At 40.2% G+C, this 21501-nt stretch overlaps 1 protein-coding gene and 1 long non-coding RNA gene across 3 annotated transcripts in view; one reads left to right on the top strand and one right to left on the bottom strand.

Moving 5' to 3' along the window:
* Window positions 1-21501, bottom strand: part of LOC148188866 (uncharacterized) — a 142302-nt gene that overhangs the window by 68815 nt on the left and 51986 nt on the right. The window contains exon 2 of the long non-coding RNA XR_015777223.1: window positions 15639-15770. This is a non-coding gene — a long non-coding RNA (uncharacterized LOC148188866). The remainder of the gene's footprint in view (window positions 1-15638; window positions 15771-21501) is intronic.
* Window positions 587-21501, top strand: part of glra4a (glycine receptor, alpha 4a) — a 60094-nt gene continuing 39179 nt past the window's right edge. Inside the window, exon 1 of one of the 2 annotated variants that reach the window (XM_042493342.2) lies at window positions 587-1048. In XM_042493342.2, the coding sequence (XP_042349276.1) occupies window positions 981-1048 (68 nt within the window). In that variant the 5' untranslated portion in view covers window positions 587-980. The remainder of the gene's footprint in view (window positions 1049-21501) is intronic. The other variant, XM_088080902.1, reaches the window with a different exon arrangement.

The raw sequence follows: 21501 nt of genomic DNA, 5'->3' as shown, positions 1-21501 counted from the left end.
TAGTTAGACATTTAAAATATCTTCAACCTGTTTTTCTTTCCAACCAAAGCCTTACGTCTGTCCCACCTAAGAGTCCAATGTCTTTCGGATGTCCGGTGCCAGCTGGGCTGGTTGGTAATTCTGTGTTTTCACATAACATCTCACTATTTGATCCATGTCTTATCTGAAATATTGATAAATGCAGCTTTAAAGTCCATTGCAAAGTATTTCAACACACACTGTTCTCCAATAGCCTTAGAGGCACACAGAGCTTATAAAAGGAAAAACAAATCAACAAACAAAAACTGAAAAGTTAGAGGTGCACACTTAATCAACAACAGCAAAACCCCTAAAACTTCCCAACACCATTTTCAGCTCATTACAAAAACTCTACCGGAGACTGCACTCCTACACACACAAAGGCGCTTTATCTTCCCGAAGACCTCCTCCTCCTCCAACATCTCCCCCTAACTGAAATGTTTCACTCCAGATTGGTCATCACCAGAGCGCATTCAACACTGCAATTTAGTTCATCATCGCCGCCATTACTGCCTCCATCCTAATTAAGCTTAATTACGCACGAGGCGAAACAAAAGCTACCGTTCCTTTAAATCATCACACCCCATTTTTAATTTTTTTGGAGTGAAGAAGAAAAAAAAACAGGCGCAACCACACTGTCACAAAAAAAACCCTCACAGACTGGCACGCAATCCGACACTCCCCTTCAACACAAGCACCAACACAGGCTGAGTGAGTGACCAGCGCTGTCCAGCCGCCTGAAGCGCAGAGCCTGCTGTGTGGATGTGTGCAGCCCTCTGGACTTGGTGGGAGGGGGAGAAGTTTCCCCAAAGACAAGATTGGATCACTGAGAGAGAAAAGAGAAAGACGATGCCTTCCTCCTTCAGCCCAGTCTCACCAGCCGCTCAGTGGATTTGCTGATTTCCGAAATTAATTTTCTGCAAGTTATTCAACGGGACTGAGGGGAGATTTGAAAGCAGAGGATGCTCCCACAGGTCATTCGGATTCTGTATGTCTTGTCTTTCTGCTTTTTCCAAGGAGGCTTTATCAGGTGAGGCGCACTAAGGTTGTTTTTTTAATCCTCTCTGTGTTTGTGCGAGTTATTTTCTCTCTCTCCAACTGCTTGACATTAACTTTTCGGCCATCAGAGTCGTTGTTCGCATCATATCTGTCATTTCATTGACTTTGGGACCACATCGTTTTTTTCATAATTGTCCATCGCTTGTTTTAGTAATTATTGGGGCTAAGAAGCGGGTTTAAGTTACCTCCAACTAACTGTTTATTTATCATGTGTTGTTGTCATGATAACAAATGCTCTAACGAGGAAAAAGGCTCGTTACAATGCGCTAAATCCAAGCGGGCGCACGATTTCCCCCAAAATAATCATTTTACGCACAGAGCAAACTCGGATCTCTCGCCACCAACTCAAAATTTAATATCATGGTCGCAGTTTGTAAACAGGCAGCACATGTACTAATAACCCTCCATGTCAAGAATTTACCATAAAAACACGGCATCAGATATGAAATCTTGTTGTCATAAAGCGCACAGAAAACATGCCCAGATCGCAAACTACCTGTGGAATTCCCACTTGTCTTGCATGATTGATTGGTGGCTTTGGTAGAGGTTAAAGGGTTACGTAAAGACTCCAGTGTTTGATATAATATTCATAGAGTGGTTAAGAATTTACCAACAGCATGTGGACTGAGAGCTCATTAGGAAACATCCCTTCATTGTTGGGCATGCATACAGAGAGTGTGCATCCTTGTTTTTCAGAAACAGCACAAGAAGTGTAATTATTGCAGGCAAGCTACAGTCGGTATGTGTTCAGTGTGTCTGGGGACAAACAGAATCAGCATCCTCTCTCCTCTTTCTCTTATTTATTCTCTTAGATTATCCAAACACACACCTCATGCCTCCTTCATATAAGCTCCCTTCTCTCTTCTCCTTCCATCCTTCCTTCCTTCGTCCTCTCTATCCTTCTTGGTGGCAAAAACTTTTATTTGCCGCGAACACTTTCCTTATTTCATGCCCTGCCAACCTCAGGTGTGAGCGAAAGGGAATTAAGATCTGCATAATCCTGGAGCGGAACAGAGCCGTGACTCTGTGAACCCAGGGGCGAGGAGAGCAGCTCTTAGCCTGGAGAGCAGTCAACTGACAGCACCTCCTCTCAGAAATTATATGCTCTCCTACCAGCCTCTCTGCTCACCACGTAGGGAGGGAAGGAAGTGAGCGAGGAGGAAGAGGAGGTGTAAAAGGCAGGCAGAATCTGATGAAGGTGTGGAGAGGCAGGGGGGAGAAAATGGGACTGGAGCAAACTGGGATGGAGAGAAATGCGAACAAGAAATTGAGCGGGTGATTCATTTAGCTGGAGGCGGCAGGGAGATTAGTAAAGTGGAGGACGGGGCCGGGAGATGGAGAGAAATGGTTCAGATAGGAGAGAGGAGATGAGATGAAGAGAGGGGGGTGGTGGATGTGAGAGACAGGAAGTGTAAGAGATTTGAAAGAAAGATTGTCATGTAAAATAGTGCATGAACTGGATTAGTGCTGTATGATCGGTTTGGAACTGGATGGTAGTCGACTAAAAGAAATGAGAAACAGGAGTAATGGGCGTAATAAAGTTCATATCATAATCTGAGAGGGTCGTGGCTCAGGGTTAGGAGATCTGTCTGTGTGTGTGTGTGTGTGTGAGAGAAAGACAGAGGGGGAGTTTCATTTCAGATTTTTGCAAAACTGAAGTGATATCTTGGAAATATCAATAAAACACAATTGCGAGATGACTGCGTTTCCATTGATTGATGTTATGTGACTTCTCCTCTCGCAATAACATTCCAAGAAGCATGATGATGGATGTTCAAAACATTAGCAGGTTTATTTCTATTGCAGCTACCGCACTAACCGTCATTATTTCCAGTGGAAGGCGTCGTAGAAATGTTATGCGAGCGATAATGGAAAGCTAAGCCCCTTATACATGGGAGTGGCCACGTATGAGGGATTTCTGGGAGGTGATAGTCCACAATTTCACAGAGGAACGGTGGATTCAAGACTTCCGGATGATCTGCTTCTTTTGAGGAGTTATGCGATGCAATAACACCTCTTCTAATGCCAGCTGCATCATGAACGAGTGGACCAGTTCCTTACGACAAATGCATAGCCATAGCATCATGTTTACTATAAAAGCCAAAAAAGTGTTTCCATTGCAGTTTTGTGAAATATGGCTTTTTTGAATCTCCTGAAATACCCCCTCATGTGATTGTAAAAACTAAAAAGTTTTTTTTTTTATTATTTTGACATATTTCAGTTAAGCCTATTTTACGTTTCGAATTTCAATTTGCACAATTTGAGGGTTAAACGCTAGCTTGAAGGAAACCCAGAATCTCGTTTCCTGGACATTTTCTGCCACTAAGTTTAGTTGCATATTGGTTTTATCACCAGGTTTCATTAAGGAGCTTTTCAAGGGAGAAATATAATAATATAAATATAATAATATAATATAAGGCATACTCTTCAGCAGGATTAATGACAAACTATTTGGCTGATTTTAATTCAATTTAGTGGAAGGGTGCTGTATGGGTCAAGGAAGAACCCAATATATTTTGAAGGGGATCTGAATGATGAAGCAGATACACGGACACTTTCCATGCCTGGTTAATTATTCAAACAGTGTTGTTACATTGGGCCAGTCTTATATGCATAGGCTTGGGCTTTAACACACATGGTGAGGTGGTATTGTGGCTCCAGTTGAAACTGTGAGCACCGAGTTGGGGACTATAACAAAATTCAACGTATGGTATAGTTAACTCTTATTTGCAGGCTCCTCCATTGTCATTAACAAGCTGAACTCAAGTCATGCTTCTTGTATTTGTTCACAGCGGAGTCCTTAACAGCAGTTTGGATTTGTGCAACTTTGATTTTGTTTCTGGTGCACTGCTGCCCGAAGAACAATGAGCCGAGAGACTTTTTGTTGACTCTATTATGAGATACTGTATTTAGCTCAAAACGATCACACATGCTGACTTCACCAGTATGTGAAGATCACAACAACGGACACAGAAATTGTGCAAATGTATCCACACCCTCTAGTTATCATATGTGTGTCTGTTCATTGGCAAATTGAGAGTGAAGCGTAGTGAATTGCATTGAAGTGAAGGGCAGTGAATCGCACCAAGGATCCCTGCTGTCCTTGCCTCCAGTCAGTGAGAGATCGTGAGTCAGAACTGGAAATATCAGAGAAGTTGTCTCATCATTTGATGGAGCTCGGTCCTCAGAAGCCTGGTTATTGAGTGACCACTTGATAGTGTGTGTGCATGTGTTTGTGTGTGTGGCAGAAAGATTTGGGGTAAGGCTTCCCCTCTTAACTGTAACTAATTATTTCAAGCAGATAATGGATTTACTTAAAGTCATCAAATCTTCAGAAAGTGGGTCAGTGGCAGAATTATCAAAATAAACAAATTATATGACTGACATCTGTGGAGAAGAGCATAAGTGAAAAATGCTCTTATCCAGTTGGGGCTTTAACAATGAAAGTTATTTTAGAGAAAAGAAGACTTTATTGCTGAGTCATGCTCTGTTTCCCATTCAGTTTTAAATATGTGGTTTTGTTTTAATGTGCTGTCACTGGGAAAAAATCCAACCTAAAAGTTTGAACACTGTTAAAAAAAACTTTGGGGGATTTGTGTTTCAGTGTCCATTTTGTTTTCTTGTGTCCTCATAGATGCCCAATTAAGATGATGTATATGCCACTGAGATACTTCTAGTGTTACTGCAATCGTGTTTAATAACAGAAAAATGTATATAAATGATCATCCTTAAATGTCAAATTTCAGAATCAAAGAACAAAGCCTTTCCAGTTTGCAGCAATGTCCCCAAATCTGTGTTTAAGGCTGAGAGCTCATTATTTTCAGCTTCATTCTTTTCTGAACAGTGTCCTCTTATAGCAGGAAGCAAAACAACTTTTAATGTGTCTTTTCTGTGAAAGTTTGTAAAAACTAGAGTGATGAGCCTTACCCAGGGTCCATGCATACCCCATATCAGCTGTTGTCAGGCATTTTATCAGCAGCATCTTCTAACATAACTATAGTTTAGAAACAGTTTCAAAACTGCAAGTCAGAAAGTTTGAAGTTCATGGAGAAGGAGGTGGTTTGGGACTGGTCAATGTGAAGAGGAATGGATGATAACATTTTGTACCAAATGACATCCCTGAGGATAACTCTCCTTGAACACAGTTAACTTTTTTCCTGAACACCAACTTCTCATTTTAAGGCTGCAGGTTAAGTGGGATATAGAACATTTTTCCTCAAATGCTCATATGAAGTGAACACTGTAGTTGTACTTGATATTTCTGTAGTACTAAAAATAACTTTGAGCTCTTGTAATAACCACTTGTTTAACTGTTAAGTTGCCTCTCTTAATGCTTGGTCACAGCTACATTTAAACATTTTCATTGCTATTAATTCACTACAGTAATCACTGCAATCAGTGGATTCACTTGCAGGGACAAGTAAACCCACACAAATATTTGGTGTAAAGTTCAACTTTTGGGGGTTTTGATGCACAAAGATTAAGCATTGACCAATAGCAAACTGATTTCACAGTGCTGACCTTTAAAGAAACACAGAACTCAAGTATTTAAAAACAGAGGAAGCTATTGCAACTTATTAGCTGTGCGGCACCGTCCACTAGTGCAAACTATAAAGAGTATAAACTGCTCCACAAAAGCGGGATGCTTGCAGACAGTTGTGAGACAGGAGCTGATTGTACAACAACTTCTGACTAGGGCTGACATCCTCTGGTCGATAGGTTGGTAGATATGCTTTTGTCGGACCTAATTCTCATTGGTTGTGTGCGCCCGGGTGATTTCTTTTGCGGTGCAGCATGTTTTTCAGCCGAGAGACTTTGGTTGCATCTGGCAGCCACAATTGGGAATATCTGTGAAAGTAAAAATGTCAACACAAAGTTGAGTAACCTACTTGCTCTGAATGAAGGGAGGGCTGAAGCAGAAGAGTGGACGGACCTGCCAGTCTATGTTCTCATCAGTATTCATTTCTCTTCCATTGTTGGTATTCAGCAAGACTAGGTCTTTGTGATATTTGTTCCAGCCCTCCTCCCCTGTGACTGGACTGCAAAGTGAAAGGGAGGAGATCAGCATTTTACACCAAATTGAACATTTTTGAGCCAACCAGAAAAAATGCTAAACATCCAGTGCTCAGCGCAGAGGAGAAGCTCGGTGTCTTGTCACCATGGCACTTCCATTGCAAAGAATTTTAAAAATATGCTTGATTCAGGAAAAAAAAACACTTTGTGGACACAGTGTTACCAGGTATAGTTCACTTAGCGCACTGTGGCCAATTTAGTAAATCTACAGATAACATGCAGATTTGTTCTTCCCCGATCAACCAATTATTTGGTTTAAGAGTAGGTAGAATTTCGGTCAAACTTTCAGTCTAAGACTCTCTTTGGTTGATTGCACACCTAAGTTGACCTTCCTATGTTTTGTACAATTCTAAGAAAAAAAGCCAAAATACGGCCCTGCAGAGTGAAATAAAACTTTCAGACAGCCACTGAGACTGACAAGTGCTGGCATGTTCCAAGATGGCTGGCATTTTAGTGGTTAGTGTCGCCAGGCACAGTACTTTACCAACGAGCCCTTGCAGCACTACGTCACCAAGCTTCTGATAGATGAAGTTTGCTGTGCCACTTTCTGGTGTGACTGGACCTTCAAGCTGTTGACCAAGGACTTAAGCTGCTGTTGAACTAATTGGAAGTGTGTCAAGATGATGAATCACAAACTTAAATTTAAATGTTAAGTGAAAAAGGGCATCCACAGCGAAAAGGATTAGTCAAGGCAATAAATACATTTTTTTTTTATATCAAGCCAATATGTGCTTAAAACGTCTCGTAATGAAATGACTTGTTTTCTTTTGAGGCCCTCTCAGAGAAACACCTGTTAAAGAGCAGAAAAACAGCATTCCTCACAGGAAACAACTCTAGAAATAAGTAAAACACAATTCAGCTGGTCCAAACTTCAAAAGCTCAGTTGATGGGCTGCGAGGACACAATCTTTCTGTGATAGCTTTTAATTAAATTCTGATGGTAGTCCCAGCTGGTGTGGAAGAATCTGCAACAGCAAAGAAATATCTGGAGGCTAGTAAACAGTAGAGGGAAGAGGAAAGCAATGTGTGTTTTCGTTTTTAAATGTTTCACAACCAACAAGCTGTTGGAAATATTACTTGTCCCTTACAAAAAGATGTGCATGTAAAAACTTGGTTGAGAAAATGCCATTCTAGAGTACATTTGCACACCAGTTTCACTTAAAATTGTTGCACTGAAAGCAATAAGTATCACATGCAGCTGTGTCACATGCTTCGAATCCACATGCAGGGTTTAATTTGTACATTTTTTTGTACACAGCAGTGTGAAAAAACTATTAACTGAATGTCACTGAGATTTCACCTTGAGTTCGACTGTCACAAACACTTTTAGGGCTCTCTTATCCACTCAAAAAAACACAGGAAATCCCCGCGCACTTGGCTGATACACAGACAAGAGCAGCGAGGAGTGCTGACGAAAAGGAAGCGTGAAAGGGGGACAGATGGGATGTTTACGTGGGTTAATGACTAAAAAATGAGAGCCAAGCTGGAGACAAGAGTCGAACAGACGGTCTGCTCTCCACATCCAGCACCACCGAGAACAGTAGAGGTATACTTATCAATGAAATGTGAAGACGAGGGACACAAAGGAAATTCATCAAAAGATAAACAAAGAGTTTATATTTGTGCGCTGGTAAGCTTTAAATTCCATCGAGGATATGCAGATTTAATTGTAGCTTATCAAAAAAAGAAAGAAAAAAAACTTCAAATAAGTCATTATTTATTCTACTCATTCTCAGAGGAATGTCTGGATTTGTTTTTTCTACGACTGGTTTAATTTTCAAAGTGAAACATTCGCTTTAAGCAAAACTAGCCTCCCTGCTGATTATAAATATTTGTATGGGAAACTTTTAATGAAAAAAGGGAGTCGTGCACACACTCGGCCAATATAAAATCCCTGACAAGAAAGCGGTGTCTGACACAGATCTGCTCGTTGCTTCAGTAAGCATTAGATTTGTGTTTGGATATATGGTGGAGGTGACAGCCTGCTGATGGTCTCCACAGTCAGTCGGTGCCCTCAGTGTTCGGCTGACACCTCGAGCTGAGAGATGTGACTGATGGTTTTCTCCCTATTTCAATCACACCACATATGACCTTTACTGTTTCTCCTATATGAAATGTGCATAACCTCCTTTGCCACCAAAAATACATATTTTCACCAAGATTCTGATGCTGGAGAGTGAAAATAGCTGTGTTTAACCACAAGGTGTATGTCTCCTGAAATATGGCAGTTTTCTCATTAAAACCCACACTATGTGAGTTTAAAAACTATAGTCATAGCTTTTACAAAAATGTTATTTTTCATCCTGAAGGAGAAATGGGTTCTGCCTCGCTCACACTAAACCATGTGTTTGTGACATGCCTCTGCTGCCAGCTGAAATCAATACCCCAAGCCACTGAATAATAAATGCATCATGAAGTGTAACTGATGGGCGTCAGATCAGGGTAAACTTTTAATCCCCACAGATATGTAGCCAGCTAATGCTAAGCCGGAGGAGCATTAAAATGCACATTGTCCATCGGTCATGCGGGAACCACCAAAACCTTTCAGGCATGCTTTCATAGAGGTTCAAACTAAAATGTGTTTTTGTGCTTGGTGCACATCACTCGCTTCACACACATGCAGGGAAAAAGTTATGCCAGAGGTAAAAGAAAGTATTGACTGAAATGTATCACCTCATGGCCACAAACTGTTCAACCCTGCAGACTGCAATGCAAGTAGTTTTATCCAAGAATAAGCAAAGAACCAGAGTTAGAAAAGAGAAAGACAGTGATGTGGATCCTCTCAATGGCAAAAACATGATCAAATATATACTACTCTATCCAATATTTTCATATTAATGATGGATTTAATTGCTCTGTAAAATTTAAAAGGGATAACGCAAGTGACACAAATCACAGCTTCAACACCCAACTCCTCAGTTCCCCTTTGCTCTACAGAATATTTTAGCATCTTTTATGATTATTTTGGTCTGACAGCCCATTTCTTTACTGTTTTGGTTCACTCTCACAGCAAACTGTTACACTAGCTGGTCACCATAGAGCAACATAAGCAACTTAATGCCGGCTTTACACCAAATGACTTTTCAAGTGATTTTACTAACGCAGACAACTCTCCAATGTCTTAATAAAATCTTGAGAGTTTTACTCTTAATAGTCATTCTTAAGTCTTAAGTCAACCAGCAGCTGCATCTAGCACCAAACAAAAAGCAGCAAAGCAGGTAGCCAGTAAACATGAACATGGGGGACGACTACGGGGAGGCACAAGAAGTCTTGGTTCTCTTGTAATGTGTAAAAGAAGGAGAAACTGGAGTTGTGGAGTGAACAACAGTTGTTGTTAAATTTGGTCGGTGATTGATCCACCAATCAGCACTTGTTTTAGTGAGGAATCTTTTGGTCTCTTCCAGCTAAATATATATAGCGCATCTAACCAAGAGTCTGGTAGCCAGTTCAGGCAACAAAATCCAAACATGTTAAGTTTGAACACAAATATGGTTTCTCTAGAAGTAGTATTATTGATGTCAAATTGACAAGATCTGCTGACTTACGACACCTTTTTTCTGTGTTTCTCTGTTTTTGTGGACACCCGATGTTTTGTTAATATGTCATAAATTTCTTAAGGGGAGTTTGGTGTTTTCCAATAGGAGCAGGATGGGAAATAATCTCAAAAGCAATCCAATTGTAGTCTTGGGAATAGTGACTCAGCAAGATACCCAGTTTTTGAAAAAACTTACAGTGTGTGACTAAAAACTTGCATAGTCTTTCAAAAGTCTTTTCAAAGTCTTCTAGTGTATTGTTGGCATTAAGAGCCAGATGTTTCCCTCAGACAGTAGTGGTGACTTTGACTTTTGTGACAGCTTTAAGCAGAGTAATTTTACTTGGACATAACTCTGACCATTCAAATATTTTCCTTTACATTTCCTTTTATTTGTCTGCTTGTTAGCAGGATTACTGACAAACTATTTGCCCGATTTTAATTCAGTTTGGGGGAAGGGTGCAGTATGGGTCAAGGAAGAACCAAATATATTTTGAAGGGGATCTGAATGATGAAGCAAATACACAAATTATTTTTCATTTTTGTTTGGTGCACGGATGCTTTCGGCGTATGCCTGGTTAATTATTCAAACTGTTATGTTGGGCCAGTCTTATATGCATAGGCTTGGGCTTTGACACGCTTTCAGCGAAATGTACATGGACACATTTATTTGTGCACCTATGAGGAAAGTCCCATACCACAGCTTTTATTAGTTCTGCAAGTATGCCTCTTATTACTCCTGACAATGGACACTCTACAGTCAGACTACCAGGTTGCAAAAAGACCTTTCAGCACTTACTAAAGTCGTAGACAGAAAAGTCAAAAATTAATTGAATTGCTATGACTTCGAGAGAAAGACCAGGCAGATAGCTGATGTAGGAGCAGAGTAGATGTGCAGACTTCTGCTTCACTGGGGTTATAAAACGACAGTTGTGCATACAAATACATGCATGTCTTTGTTTTAACATCTTTCACTCTGTGCACAGCTCAAACCAACGCAGCACGCTGCATGAGTCAATATCTAGGTAACAAAATATGTGACACAGTGGTAAGGGGTAATGCAATTAAGTGGATCTCTCCACTCTTCTTCAGATTAAAATGGCCACTTATTGACTGGAGCAGCACTTTGGCTCTGAGGTTCACTGCCGTAGGTCATTATGTTCTCTGCAATTAGGAACATGGAGTGGGGTCCATTAAGAAACCCTCTATCATGTCATTATGGCCGACCATACAGTCCACACTGATTAAACTTTGCTTTCGGGGGAGCAGGGGAAGTACGTCCTACAAAAACCAAACCTCATAATGTATGGCTGGATGGAAAGAAACAGTGGAGTCAAACTGAAGCTCTGCTAACTGAATCAAAACTGAACCATTAACTGAACCATTAAGAATGGCCACACTGCAATAAATCAGTAATTACAGAGGTCTGTAATTTATCAGCCACATACTGCAGGCTAAAGCTACCAGTAGTAGAGCATACTGCACATATTATTTATGAGGTTGTATGAAATCTAAAGTTTACCTGTCTGCTACAGTATACTGAATGATGTAATGTAATTAGGTATTTATATAATATATTATGATTCAGAAGATGCAGTAGAGACATGGTAATCGTGTTGGAGTTGTAAAACTAAATACTAGTAAGTAGTAAGCTAAAAAATAAATATTTGAGATATCTGATAAACAAATGGCATGTATGAACTTCTCAAAATAATCAAGATCAATCCTAATCAGTGTGGCACTGGCATTTCGACTTTCTACAGTTGCGGGGGGTTTTCCCCAGCACTGTGTCCATGATTTTCATAGCTTCACCTTAAACGTGTGCTGCTTACAGTGCTGCCACTAGCTGGTCACTACCTTTTTATTATGGCTCAGCCTCATGCACATTGTGCCCATGTCCTGAACACAGCAAAATGAGAAGCAAATAAAGGCAAGGCCAAAGTCTCTGCAGACAAATACTTACCATACACTTCTAGTGGATCATGAGTGATAATTGAGAGGGATTATTTCTGCATGAGTGTATACATTTTTTTAGGAACGTTTTTGCCCAATACGCCTTTAAGGGCCCTGGCACACCAAGCCGTCACCATAGTTTTTGTGCTGTGTCCTGCAACGTTGGCACTAGATGGCAGAGACAGTTCATAGTGGTTTGTGTTCGCTGGCGTGCACTAAATATCTTTTCTCCTTTTAACATTTGGTTTCACATATGGAGTTATTTGCTCTCATGCAGGCGCAGAACGAACTTACTAGTTGGCCGTTGGCTGTAGTCTCTCTGGTGTAATCAAGTGCAACATTTTTTCCGAGACAGGCGAAATGAGGCGATGCAAAACTCAGCCTTTATTGCCACTAGTTCTTTTAAGTTGGTTTTGTGTGTCTGGGCGTAAACACCCTCCCTCTTTAGGGATGGTTCTTCTACATTAATGATAGATCCTTGCGTTCTACATGTGCTAGCAGCCCAAACTACATATCAATAACATGATATCACAGAAAAGTTAGGATTCAAGAGATGTTTGCTCACACTATTTTTTGCAACAGTGCACCTATAATACTCACTGACGGGTATTCCTATGACTGTAATGTCACATCTCACTGATTAAAAAAGCCTCTGTGTGGCTCGTGTACACACTTTGATCCTCTCAGAGATGCCACACAGCAACACCCAGGTCACTCATACAAGAAAACTGAGGCTGAGCTGCGGTGAAAATAAAAGCCAAAGCAACAAACAAATCGCCCCTCTTCCTCCATTTTCCTCTAGCCGAGGTCACACATGACCGGTGAAGCAGAAATTGGTCAGGCAGTAAAGGGGGCCGAGAGGGTCGTTGAAGGGGATTTTACAGCTGTGTTCGTAAGATAACACAATGGCAGTAAGGGCCTCTCCTCTCCACGAGCATGAAATGAGAGCGGTCCATGTTGGGATAGGAGTCTGTAATTCCTCTGCACACCAAATGAATTAGTTTCTGATTTTAGGACACACACCTCTCACACGCGACAGAAAGAACCAAATTACATGGCCCAGCCCTAATCCTAGGACGGAAAAAGATGCATTGATGTCTGTGTGTATGAAACACAGTAGGTGTGTTTACCTTATAGCAAGAGATTCAATAGCGTCTCCAATAATCAGTGTCCATAGAAATCGCTCTGCATTGATGGTTGGACACACTGTTGGCGTCCGTTATTTGACACTTTGTGATATAAATGGGCTGTTTGCCATAAGTGGCCTGCAGGTGACTGTGTTTTAATACACAGTACAAAACGGCCTCAAGGGCAAAACACCACAGATTATGTACTTTCACAAATCCCTCATGCTTTGACCTCTGGATCACTGGCAGACTTTTCTCTCCATGTTAGTGAGATGACTAGTTGTCCTTGACAGGTGAAGTGATGTATTCATGAAATCATAGTGTGCTCAAGTTTTTTTTAAACCATCTGACAGTAGCTGAACTAAGTTTATCTTAAGGGAAGAACACAACAGTTTCAGCCTTGAAAGTTGTTGTTTCAAAGCCCAAGGATATTTTGGGATGCACTGGTGCAGAGCTTCGTAGAGAGAATGATTTTGAAAGGATGCAGCTTTGACTGTAACTCTACCAAGGATGTTTTCTCGTAATAATTGCTGTCTGCAGTTTACAACCAAGAGCACTGCTGTGGAATAAACCTTATTTAGGTGTAAGACTTTAAACTTTCTAGGTCTTAACCAGTGACGTTGTTAAGTTTGGCCGTTCAAGGCTTCGTCCCTGAATTTTTTAAGAATAGCCCTGGTTCTTAAAAAGGCTTTTGGGTCTTTTAAGGAGTGCATTTTGTATTAAAGCATGTACATGCAAGAGGGAGTGCATGGGTAATGACATTAATATTGCAGCTGGTAAAGGTGGAGTTTTTTTAAAAAATGCTTTAAATACTGCTGGATAGTTTAATATATAATGACTCATCATCATTGATCAGTTGATTATATTTTGTACCATTAATCTGAGTCTTCAGTAATCAAGGCAGACAAATGAATGTGGTGGAGCAAGAAGTTCAATATTTATCTCTGAGATGTAGAGGAGTATATATATATTGCACAAATTGTAAATGCTCAAGTATAAGTACTTCAAAATTCTCTCCATTTTAATGATAGCAGTTGCAATGTGTTCTGTTTTAACTCAGTGATAAATACTAATAACTACAAACAATATTTTTACCATTAAAAAGTTTTTAGGGGGTAAATAAGAAGCCAGAGACCATAAAAAAGCATCAAAATAAAGGTTACTCGACTAAAAGAAATTCCCCGGGGAAGATCCCCCTGGACCCCCTGCAGAGGTTCAGGCTGGGCCTCCAATGTCTTAAAATCCTAGAAACACCCCTGCTCCTCACAGTCTTAATATTCCACTGATTTTTTGGATTCCTAGAACTGTGAAAGAGATAAGAGAACCTCATTTTGCATAAAGATCATTTAATATGCATCTAATTAAATATAGTACTGTGAAACCAATTTAGTAAGCTTAGTGAGCAAATTCACTTACAGGCAGCACATTTTACTGTAAATGGAAGTTATTTGAGGCAATAAATATAATGTCATTGTAAAAATTAGATTTCGACTTACTGCTGCTTTTCTATTGCAAGTGCAGCGTATGTTATTTAGCATCCAGTTATGAATGGTTCTACACATGAGCAAATGTCAGAGGCAAAAGCATCCCCTTCCTTTTTTGCACCTCTTTTAATTAAGTGTCTGGTAATGGGATGCTAAACATATTACCAATATTGCAGGCTTTGCACAAAACATTTCAGACTCTGAAAGTAGCCTGAGCCATATTTATCACAATGTATGTGAGCCTATTAGATCCTATGCCGAGCCTTTAATTAACTCTTCCCCTTTCTTGATTCAATCAGTGGCCTGCAGGCATTTGTCTTCTTCTGAAAGGACACGTTCATGTTAGTTGTAAGTTAATGAATTGATGTTCGTGGGGTGAAGCTGATAATCATCATATTAACTACCATTTTATCAATTAACAGTAACATTTTATGTTTTATAGTTATATTTAAATTTTATCGCATACCTCTAGAGAGTAATAGTAAAGCTTGCATAATAAAGCAGGGGCGTTGTAGAGGGGGGAATTAGGATTAATTAACCAGGGCCCCAGTGTAGAGGGGGTCATCAAAAAGCCTGAAATAAAAAGTTTGTTTGCAATATTTTATTTCAAATTAATTAGTGCCACAAGTAAACTAAAATGGCTGAATACGGCAGTTGAAAGACTAGAAGAAGCTTTCGTACGCGCCTCTAATCCCTTATAGGTGCATAATTAGGTCTGCACCTGCACAAGGGTTCGTCTCTGAATACAGCTAAAGCTGAGTGAGTTGGTGCATATGCTGCTGGAGCAACAATGTACACGGTCTCTCTCCAAGAAAAGGAAAGGGGTTCCAAAAGTAAGAAATAAAAGAAAAGGGACAGACAGCAAACTGGTTTTCTAAAAAAGAAAACATGCACGACAGAGACATGGATCAAGACAAAAAGGCCAGGGGGCCCACAAAGACTGCTGATGCACAGGGCCCAGAATTGGGTGCTATGCCCTCGTAATTATTAATAATTCATTCTACATCTTATATGGCGTTCATGTGTCAGTCGATATATTTGCATTTCCCTAAAATCTTAGTTTCAAACATATCTGGGGCAGCTAATCACTGTCAAATACTTGAAACACATATCAACGAGGAAACAGACTTCAACGCAACACCAGCAAAGAAACCTGAAACCTCCAGCACAGAGCGGACTTTTCCGTACCGACAGCAGAGTTTGCATTAGCATACTGGAAGCTTTGACAGCAAACATAGCAAAGCACATAGATGTAAATCGACCCCGAGCTTCCTATCTAAGAAAAACCCATCATAGCAGATATTATTGTTTGTTTAACAACCACTGACAGCATCAGCCACAATAAAAAGCTAACCAACAACATAAACAAATTAAGGAAGCAAATGGCACTTACCTTTCTGAAACGTCTGTGTAGTCGCCAACTTTGGTGCACAACAGAATCCAGATCTTAGTCTGAAGCTCAAACCAAGGTTGTAGGGCTGCAGGATTGCCCCGCCAAGACACTCCGCCACTTTGTTTTCTCCCACTGAGGAAATAAAATATTTTTAGCTCACAAATCTGTTTTAAATTTATATACATTTTTCAAGTGCTTGAAGGTTTAATCATCATTAAATGTATGTTGTGCAAAAGCGACAATAAAAACAAATGGAAAGGTTAAACGTATCATTTTGACATTTAAAGTGTGTTGATTGATTCACCACATCAACTCATGCATTGAGTAACATGCAGGAAAACATTCTACCTTAAAAGTTGTAGATAGCTGCCAGCAGTAGCCTTTTAGCGCTATAGTGACTTACGTTTTTTCAGTTTAAAGCTGCTTGCTGTTAATTAGTGAAATAAAAAGGCAGCAAAACATAATTTTAGTTTATAGTCATCACTGACTTATGTATGTAAACTTGCCAAAGGACACACAACAAACATACTCCTGCACTAATGATCGAGCTTCATATGTGGGCTCCGCTGCTTAAACAAATAGGACTACACCCATGGCTCAAACATGTATGGATGAATCTCTCCAATGGTTCCTCAGACACTAACAGCAACCATCATGATGCACACCTCTCTCAGTGGTCAACCTAGCAGCAAAAGTGAAAGCAAAACGCATTGCACACAGTGGTGTGTGGGGCGGAGGCCAGATCCAGAATTGCTCAATGAGGACAACACATTCTCATAACAACTAACCAAATATCACCGTTTGGTCGGTACATATACATATTAGGCATGCATATTAGGTATCCTCTTGCACTTGTTGATGTTTGGGGACAGCATGTCTATTTTCAACTGTTAAATGCGCTGTGTCTTTTCAAAATACACTTATATTGTCACAGGAATCGTACAGTTTCAGCTCGTTAGATGCATACAGCCCTTTTCAATATAAATTCAGGTCGGTGAAACACCTTGCCTTTACGTTTACTTCCTTGAGCAGCTCAAGCATGTGTGTAGGTTTAAAAGAAAACATCATGGTTTGGCCAATATTCATTAGTGAAAATCTGGGGTTCGTTCTTCCAACACCATTCTCACACACACTATAGGGACTTTACAGTGTCTTTTATAACGTTGCCAACTGTGTTTCAAATTCACACGGTCCAGTGTCGCATCATACTGGCATGACAGGTGCCATCCGCCCGACCAGCAGTGTATCATACTGCTGTGAAAAATGTCTTTTGCCGTCAGTTTCTGAGAGTAGATCTGCTTGTGGCCACTTTTCAGAGGGTTTTTTTTTTGTTTGTTTTTTTGCTATTTTTTGGGAAAACTAGATTAATTAAGTCTTGAGAAAGGCTTTAATGTTTATACCAAACCCTTTACAGAAACCTATAGTCCTTAGCTAATTTTGGACATGTTGTTACTGCCACACATGAAGGACACAATGCTGTGTTGGCAGTAAAATTCAGTTAAAGCCCTTGTTCAGTCAAATGGTCATTTCAAGGTAATCCTAATATTTTATGGCCGTAGTCTAAATGACGTCACTTTTTGAAGTCACATTGATATTGCATAAATATTGTAGACATCAGGGTCAAGAAGAGTGTGTCCTGACACTTTATCATTACGGCTCTCTGGAGGAAAAAAAACTTGGATGTCTGCCTTGACGTTCAAGAGACGTGATTTTATCTTGTTTTTTGTAGCTGGTGACGCACACTCGATTAGTCATGCATGGCCATACTTTGTTCGTGGTTATCTCAGGCCACACACGAGGCGCAGAGCTTCTCAACATCCATAACAGGGCTGGAGACACATCTCTTTATCGTGTTGAACAGACACTGTGTGTGAGTCCTGGATGTATTCTTTCTCTCATTTTGGTGCTTGACCACTGAGACTCCCTCCATTTGTCTGTGTGTCCCCACGAGACGCCCACATTGTTTCCTCAAATAGTGTGTCAAATCCTGCGCTCCTCTTGGGACGAGAGATGTTTGCTTTTCAATAAATGGGTGGTACGCTCAATAAATGTGTCAAGGACTCTGTTGATGACACCGGGTTATGCTGCTGTCATTAATTCCACCAGGAACTCCATTAGATATGTTTTTAATCTTTGTAATATGCGCTGTGTAGGACATATTACACCAACAAAAAACTATTCCCATACAAGTGAAACATGGAAGCTTTTCTCTTATCAGTTTGAGTATTGGGATTATTATTGTTGCAATATCATTTACAAGTATGTGTAGAGAGATGTGAAACTGTATCTCAATCTGTATGTGTGTATTCAGATTTGCAAGTGAACCGAGATTTGTGAATGTATATACAAGTCTGAAATATGTATGCGCATTTGTCATTGTGTACAAGGATCTCTAAATGTGCGTCAGTTTTGTAGAATATGAAAATACTACCCAATGAACCTCGAGGTGGAGACATTTTCAAGGTCAGGCATCAACTTTGACACTCAACTTTTTCTGTGTCAACAACACACAATGGATTCAGCCGTGGATTAGGTCTTTCCTTTCTGATAATGTTGAGACAGTTTCCACTCACGCCAAAATCACACCAAGCAGTAGCGAGCTGTGATTTCACTGTCAGTGGAAAGCTGCAGTGGCCGTTGCATTCTGCGTCAAAGTGCAGCCAAAAAACATAGTTTAACTTTTAGGATTTTCGGCAGAGAATATCCACAGCCAGTGAATAAACTGAGTCCTCTGACTCCTGTGACCTTCTGCCTGACACACATGAAAATGCCTCCCGACCGCAGAAAAACATAATTAATGTGGTAAACTTCACTTCACAACTGCTTGGTGTGTTTTGGCATTAGCAATTTATTTTCCCTCCTATAGAAAATAACTTCTCTTGATTAAAGTGAGCTGATACACTCTATTTTAGCAGAACGACTTGCTAACTACATGATCTGCTAGCCTCACAATTACAGGGTTCCTACAACTTAAGGCAAGTGTGATTTAAATCTTTTTGATGGCATTTGGAATGAAAATTAAGATAAATTTTACAGAAACTAGCACTGAAGGAAAAAAAAAAGGCGTATTAATAAATTACTTGAGGGGCGCATTTTTTTCACAATATTTATTATAACATAAAAAATGGCTTTTCTGTGATGTTAATGCAAGAGGCATTCAGTGAATTATTATTATTTTTAAATTACCCATTATTTTGAGCTTTTGCAATGCGATGTCAGGAAAAAAGATTCATAAAAATCCCATCTTGTTTTTTTAAGACTTTTGTAAGCTTGATTTAAGACATTTCAATGCCATTAGGTTTTAGGGTTATTGGATTCAGTGCCTTCAAGACTTTTTAAGGATATGCAGGAACAGGAATTGTAAGGATGCAACCAACTCACCCTTAAAAAACTGGCTCAGTCTATTTCATAAGCTGGAACCTTTCAGATGGAACATCTGCTGTTAAACCATAAATATCTTATCCTAAAATCCTCTACTTTGTTAATCATTAAACATTATTGTATATTTGAACCAATATAGCGGGAGGAAGCAGGTGGGAAGATAGAATCCTGTCATTCCAAAAAAATGCATATATTGTGTATTTGAGACAACATGTTGACTGGTGTAAATATTCAAAGAGCTTTACTTGCATTTTGTAGGTGTTTTTTTTTTTGGGGGTCGCTGCACTGACTAAAACACAATCTCCACGTTTTTACATCAAAGCACCTTGTTGAAAAGATTTACATTTACATAAAAACATTTGATGCAATTAGAGCTGACAGTCGCCAATTAACGCTTTATTTTTCTGAGGCAGGATAATTACAAAACCAGCATGGGGTCCTCACGGTAGGAAACAGAAAACAGTGAGTATTAAATACCTCCTTGGTAGTTTTTGTTTTTGCTTTTTACTTGATAATGACTTAAATACATTAATCTTGTGCCAAGCAACAATTTAAAAAAATCTTCTATTTGCAAAACTTACAAAAGTGGCAGAAAATACCAAATACTCAGTTGCAAGGACAATTATATTCAATAAGGAGAGCAATCTTCACATGGTAATATGGCTAAACTCCAGAACTGTCACACTAAAGCCCATACATAGAAAAACTTCAGTTACACATGTTAGAGGCCAGAAATGTCCCAGAATAATTACACAAAACCCCAAAGTGTGGGTAACACAAACTTGTACCTCTAGACACAATGGAATTCTACATCAGCAGTATGAGTAAAATGAGAAACTAGCATTTCACAAAGCATTGTTCGCCTGCCTCCCCTGTGGGTATGATTCAGAAAATCCCTGGTAGACCCAGCTCCATGGTGGCTTTGTCATGACGCTGTTGGCTTTCGCCAGCAGCTTGATCAAGCGAAACAGGCCAGCGGCTATGCCTACAACTTCCTTCGTCCTCACTATCATGTCCAAAATATGGGTCATGCAGAGTGCAGTGGCTGTCTTTGTGCACGTGTGTGTGTGTGTGTGTGTGTGTGTGTGTGTGTGTGTGTGTGTGTTTGTGGGAACCGTTTTCTGTATGACAGTCTGCTTTACTTCTCCTGGGCTGAAACATTGCTCCACTAACAGACTGACAGAAAAACCCGAGTACCTTTTATTCTCTGGTTTAAGGCACAGGTGGACCATACCTTTGGCCAAGCACGCACTGACTCACCTGCTGGCCCCTGGCTCTCTCTCATCTCTCTTTTTAGCAGTAACTGCTACGGTCCCGAGGTCCCGGGAGCAAAATGAGAAAGCCATCAAGCCTATGTCCTCCATAAGCAGCAACGGTTAGCTGGTAATAACTATAAGGGAGTAGCCAGAGGAAAGTGAGAAATGTGAAAGACTAACTGAGGACTAATGTGATATATAGGAGGGAAAACACAATTGCATAAAATGCTCAAAGCAGTTAGCAAATGGCAAAAAGAAGACAAAGATTATGAGAGCTGGAAATGACCTGCGGCAAACAGGAAAACAAACATATGCTATCAGAGGATGTGATTTATATTGCAACTGATGGGAGCTGACACCTCTATCCATATTCATATAGGCGCATTTAGCAAATGGGAGACATTAATCATCACAGTCAAGCAGTCTCCTAATTACATGTTCACTGTACACAGACTGTTGACTAGTTAGGAACCCAGCTGGAGAGATTTCCCAATGGCCTTTAAAACCGGAGGAGGATGGGAGGGGCGGAGGGACACAGAGACCCAACATGTGGAGGCACACACAGCTGATGAAACCCACTTTTTTTTTATACTTAAAATGCACGCACACACACACACACACACGGTGTAGTGCTTCATTATGTCATGCAATATCCCTCCCAGTTTGGCTGAAAAATCCAATCTTAAGTCTCTAATCTCTGCATTTCATTACCTCAACTACAGTAAGATGAGAGACAAATGTCCTGCTTTGATCATGGTGTTTATACCCCCCGCATGTGTAAATGCAACCGTTCATCTCACAGCACGGCTCCTAACAACACCATAACTTGGCATGCATCGGCTATGATAGCTCTAAGAAAGCAGTAGAGGTGTCACGTGCAAATGATAAGAAGACAGATGTAGATACTGTATATACAGGCTTGCTTTTATTTGCATGAATCTAGATGTGCTGCGTTTGATCCAAGAGGACAAAACGGACAATTACTGTAGCGCTTTACAGTGCCCATGCAGCAACATGACAACACAAACCCAAAGCTTATAACGGTGAGAAGCTGACTACTGTATGAGGATAAAGCTGCAGTCCATCTCAAGCCCCTAAGCAGACACATCAAAGCAATCTTTTGCAGTCAGTATACTCCCTTCTCTCTATCAGAAATCCCGTTAGCTCTGTTTCACAGAGAGTGACAGGAGGCAATCTGCGCTCATATCAGATCTTCGACACTGGGA

This window comes from Plectropomus leopardus, chromosome 8 (genome assembly GCF_026936395.1).
Source record: "Plectropomus leopardus strain MGB_pleo_1.0 chromosome 8, ASM2693639v1, whole genome shotgun sequence".
Taxonomy (NCBI): Eukaryota; Metazoa; Chordata; class Actinopteri; order Perciformes; family Serranidae; genus Plectropomus; species Plectropomus leopardus.
Note: the sequence above shows the minus strand (reverse complement) of the source record. Positions and strands in the feature narration are given on the sequence as shown.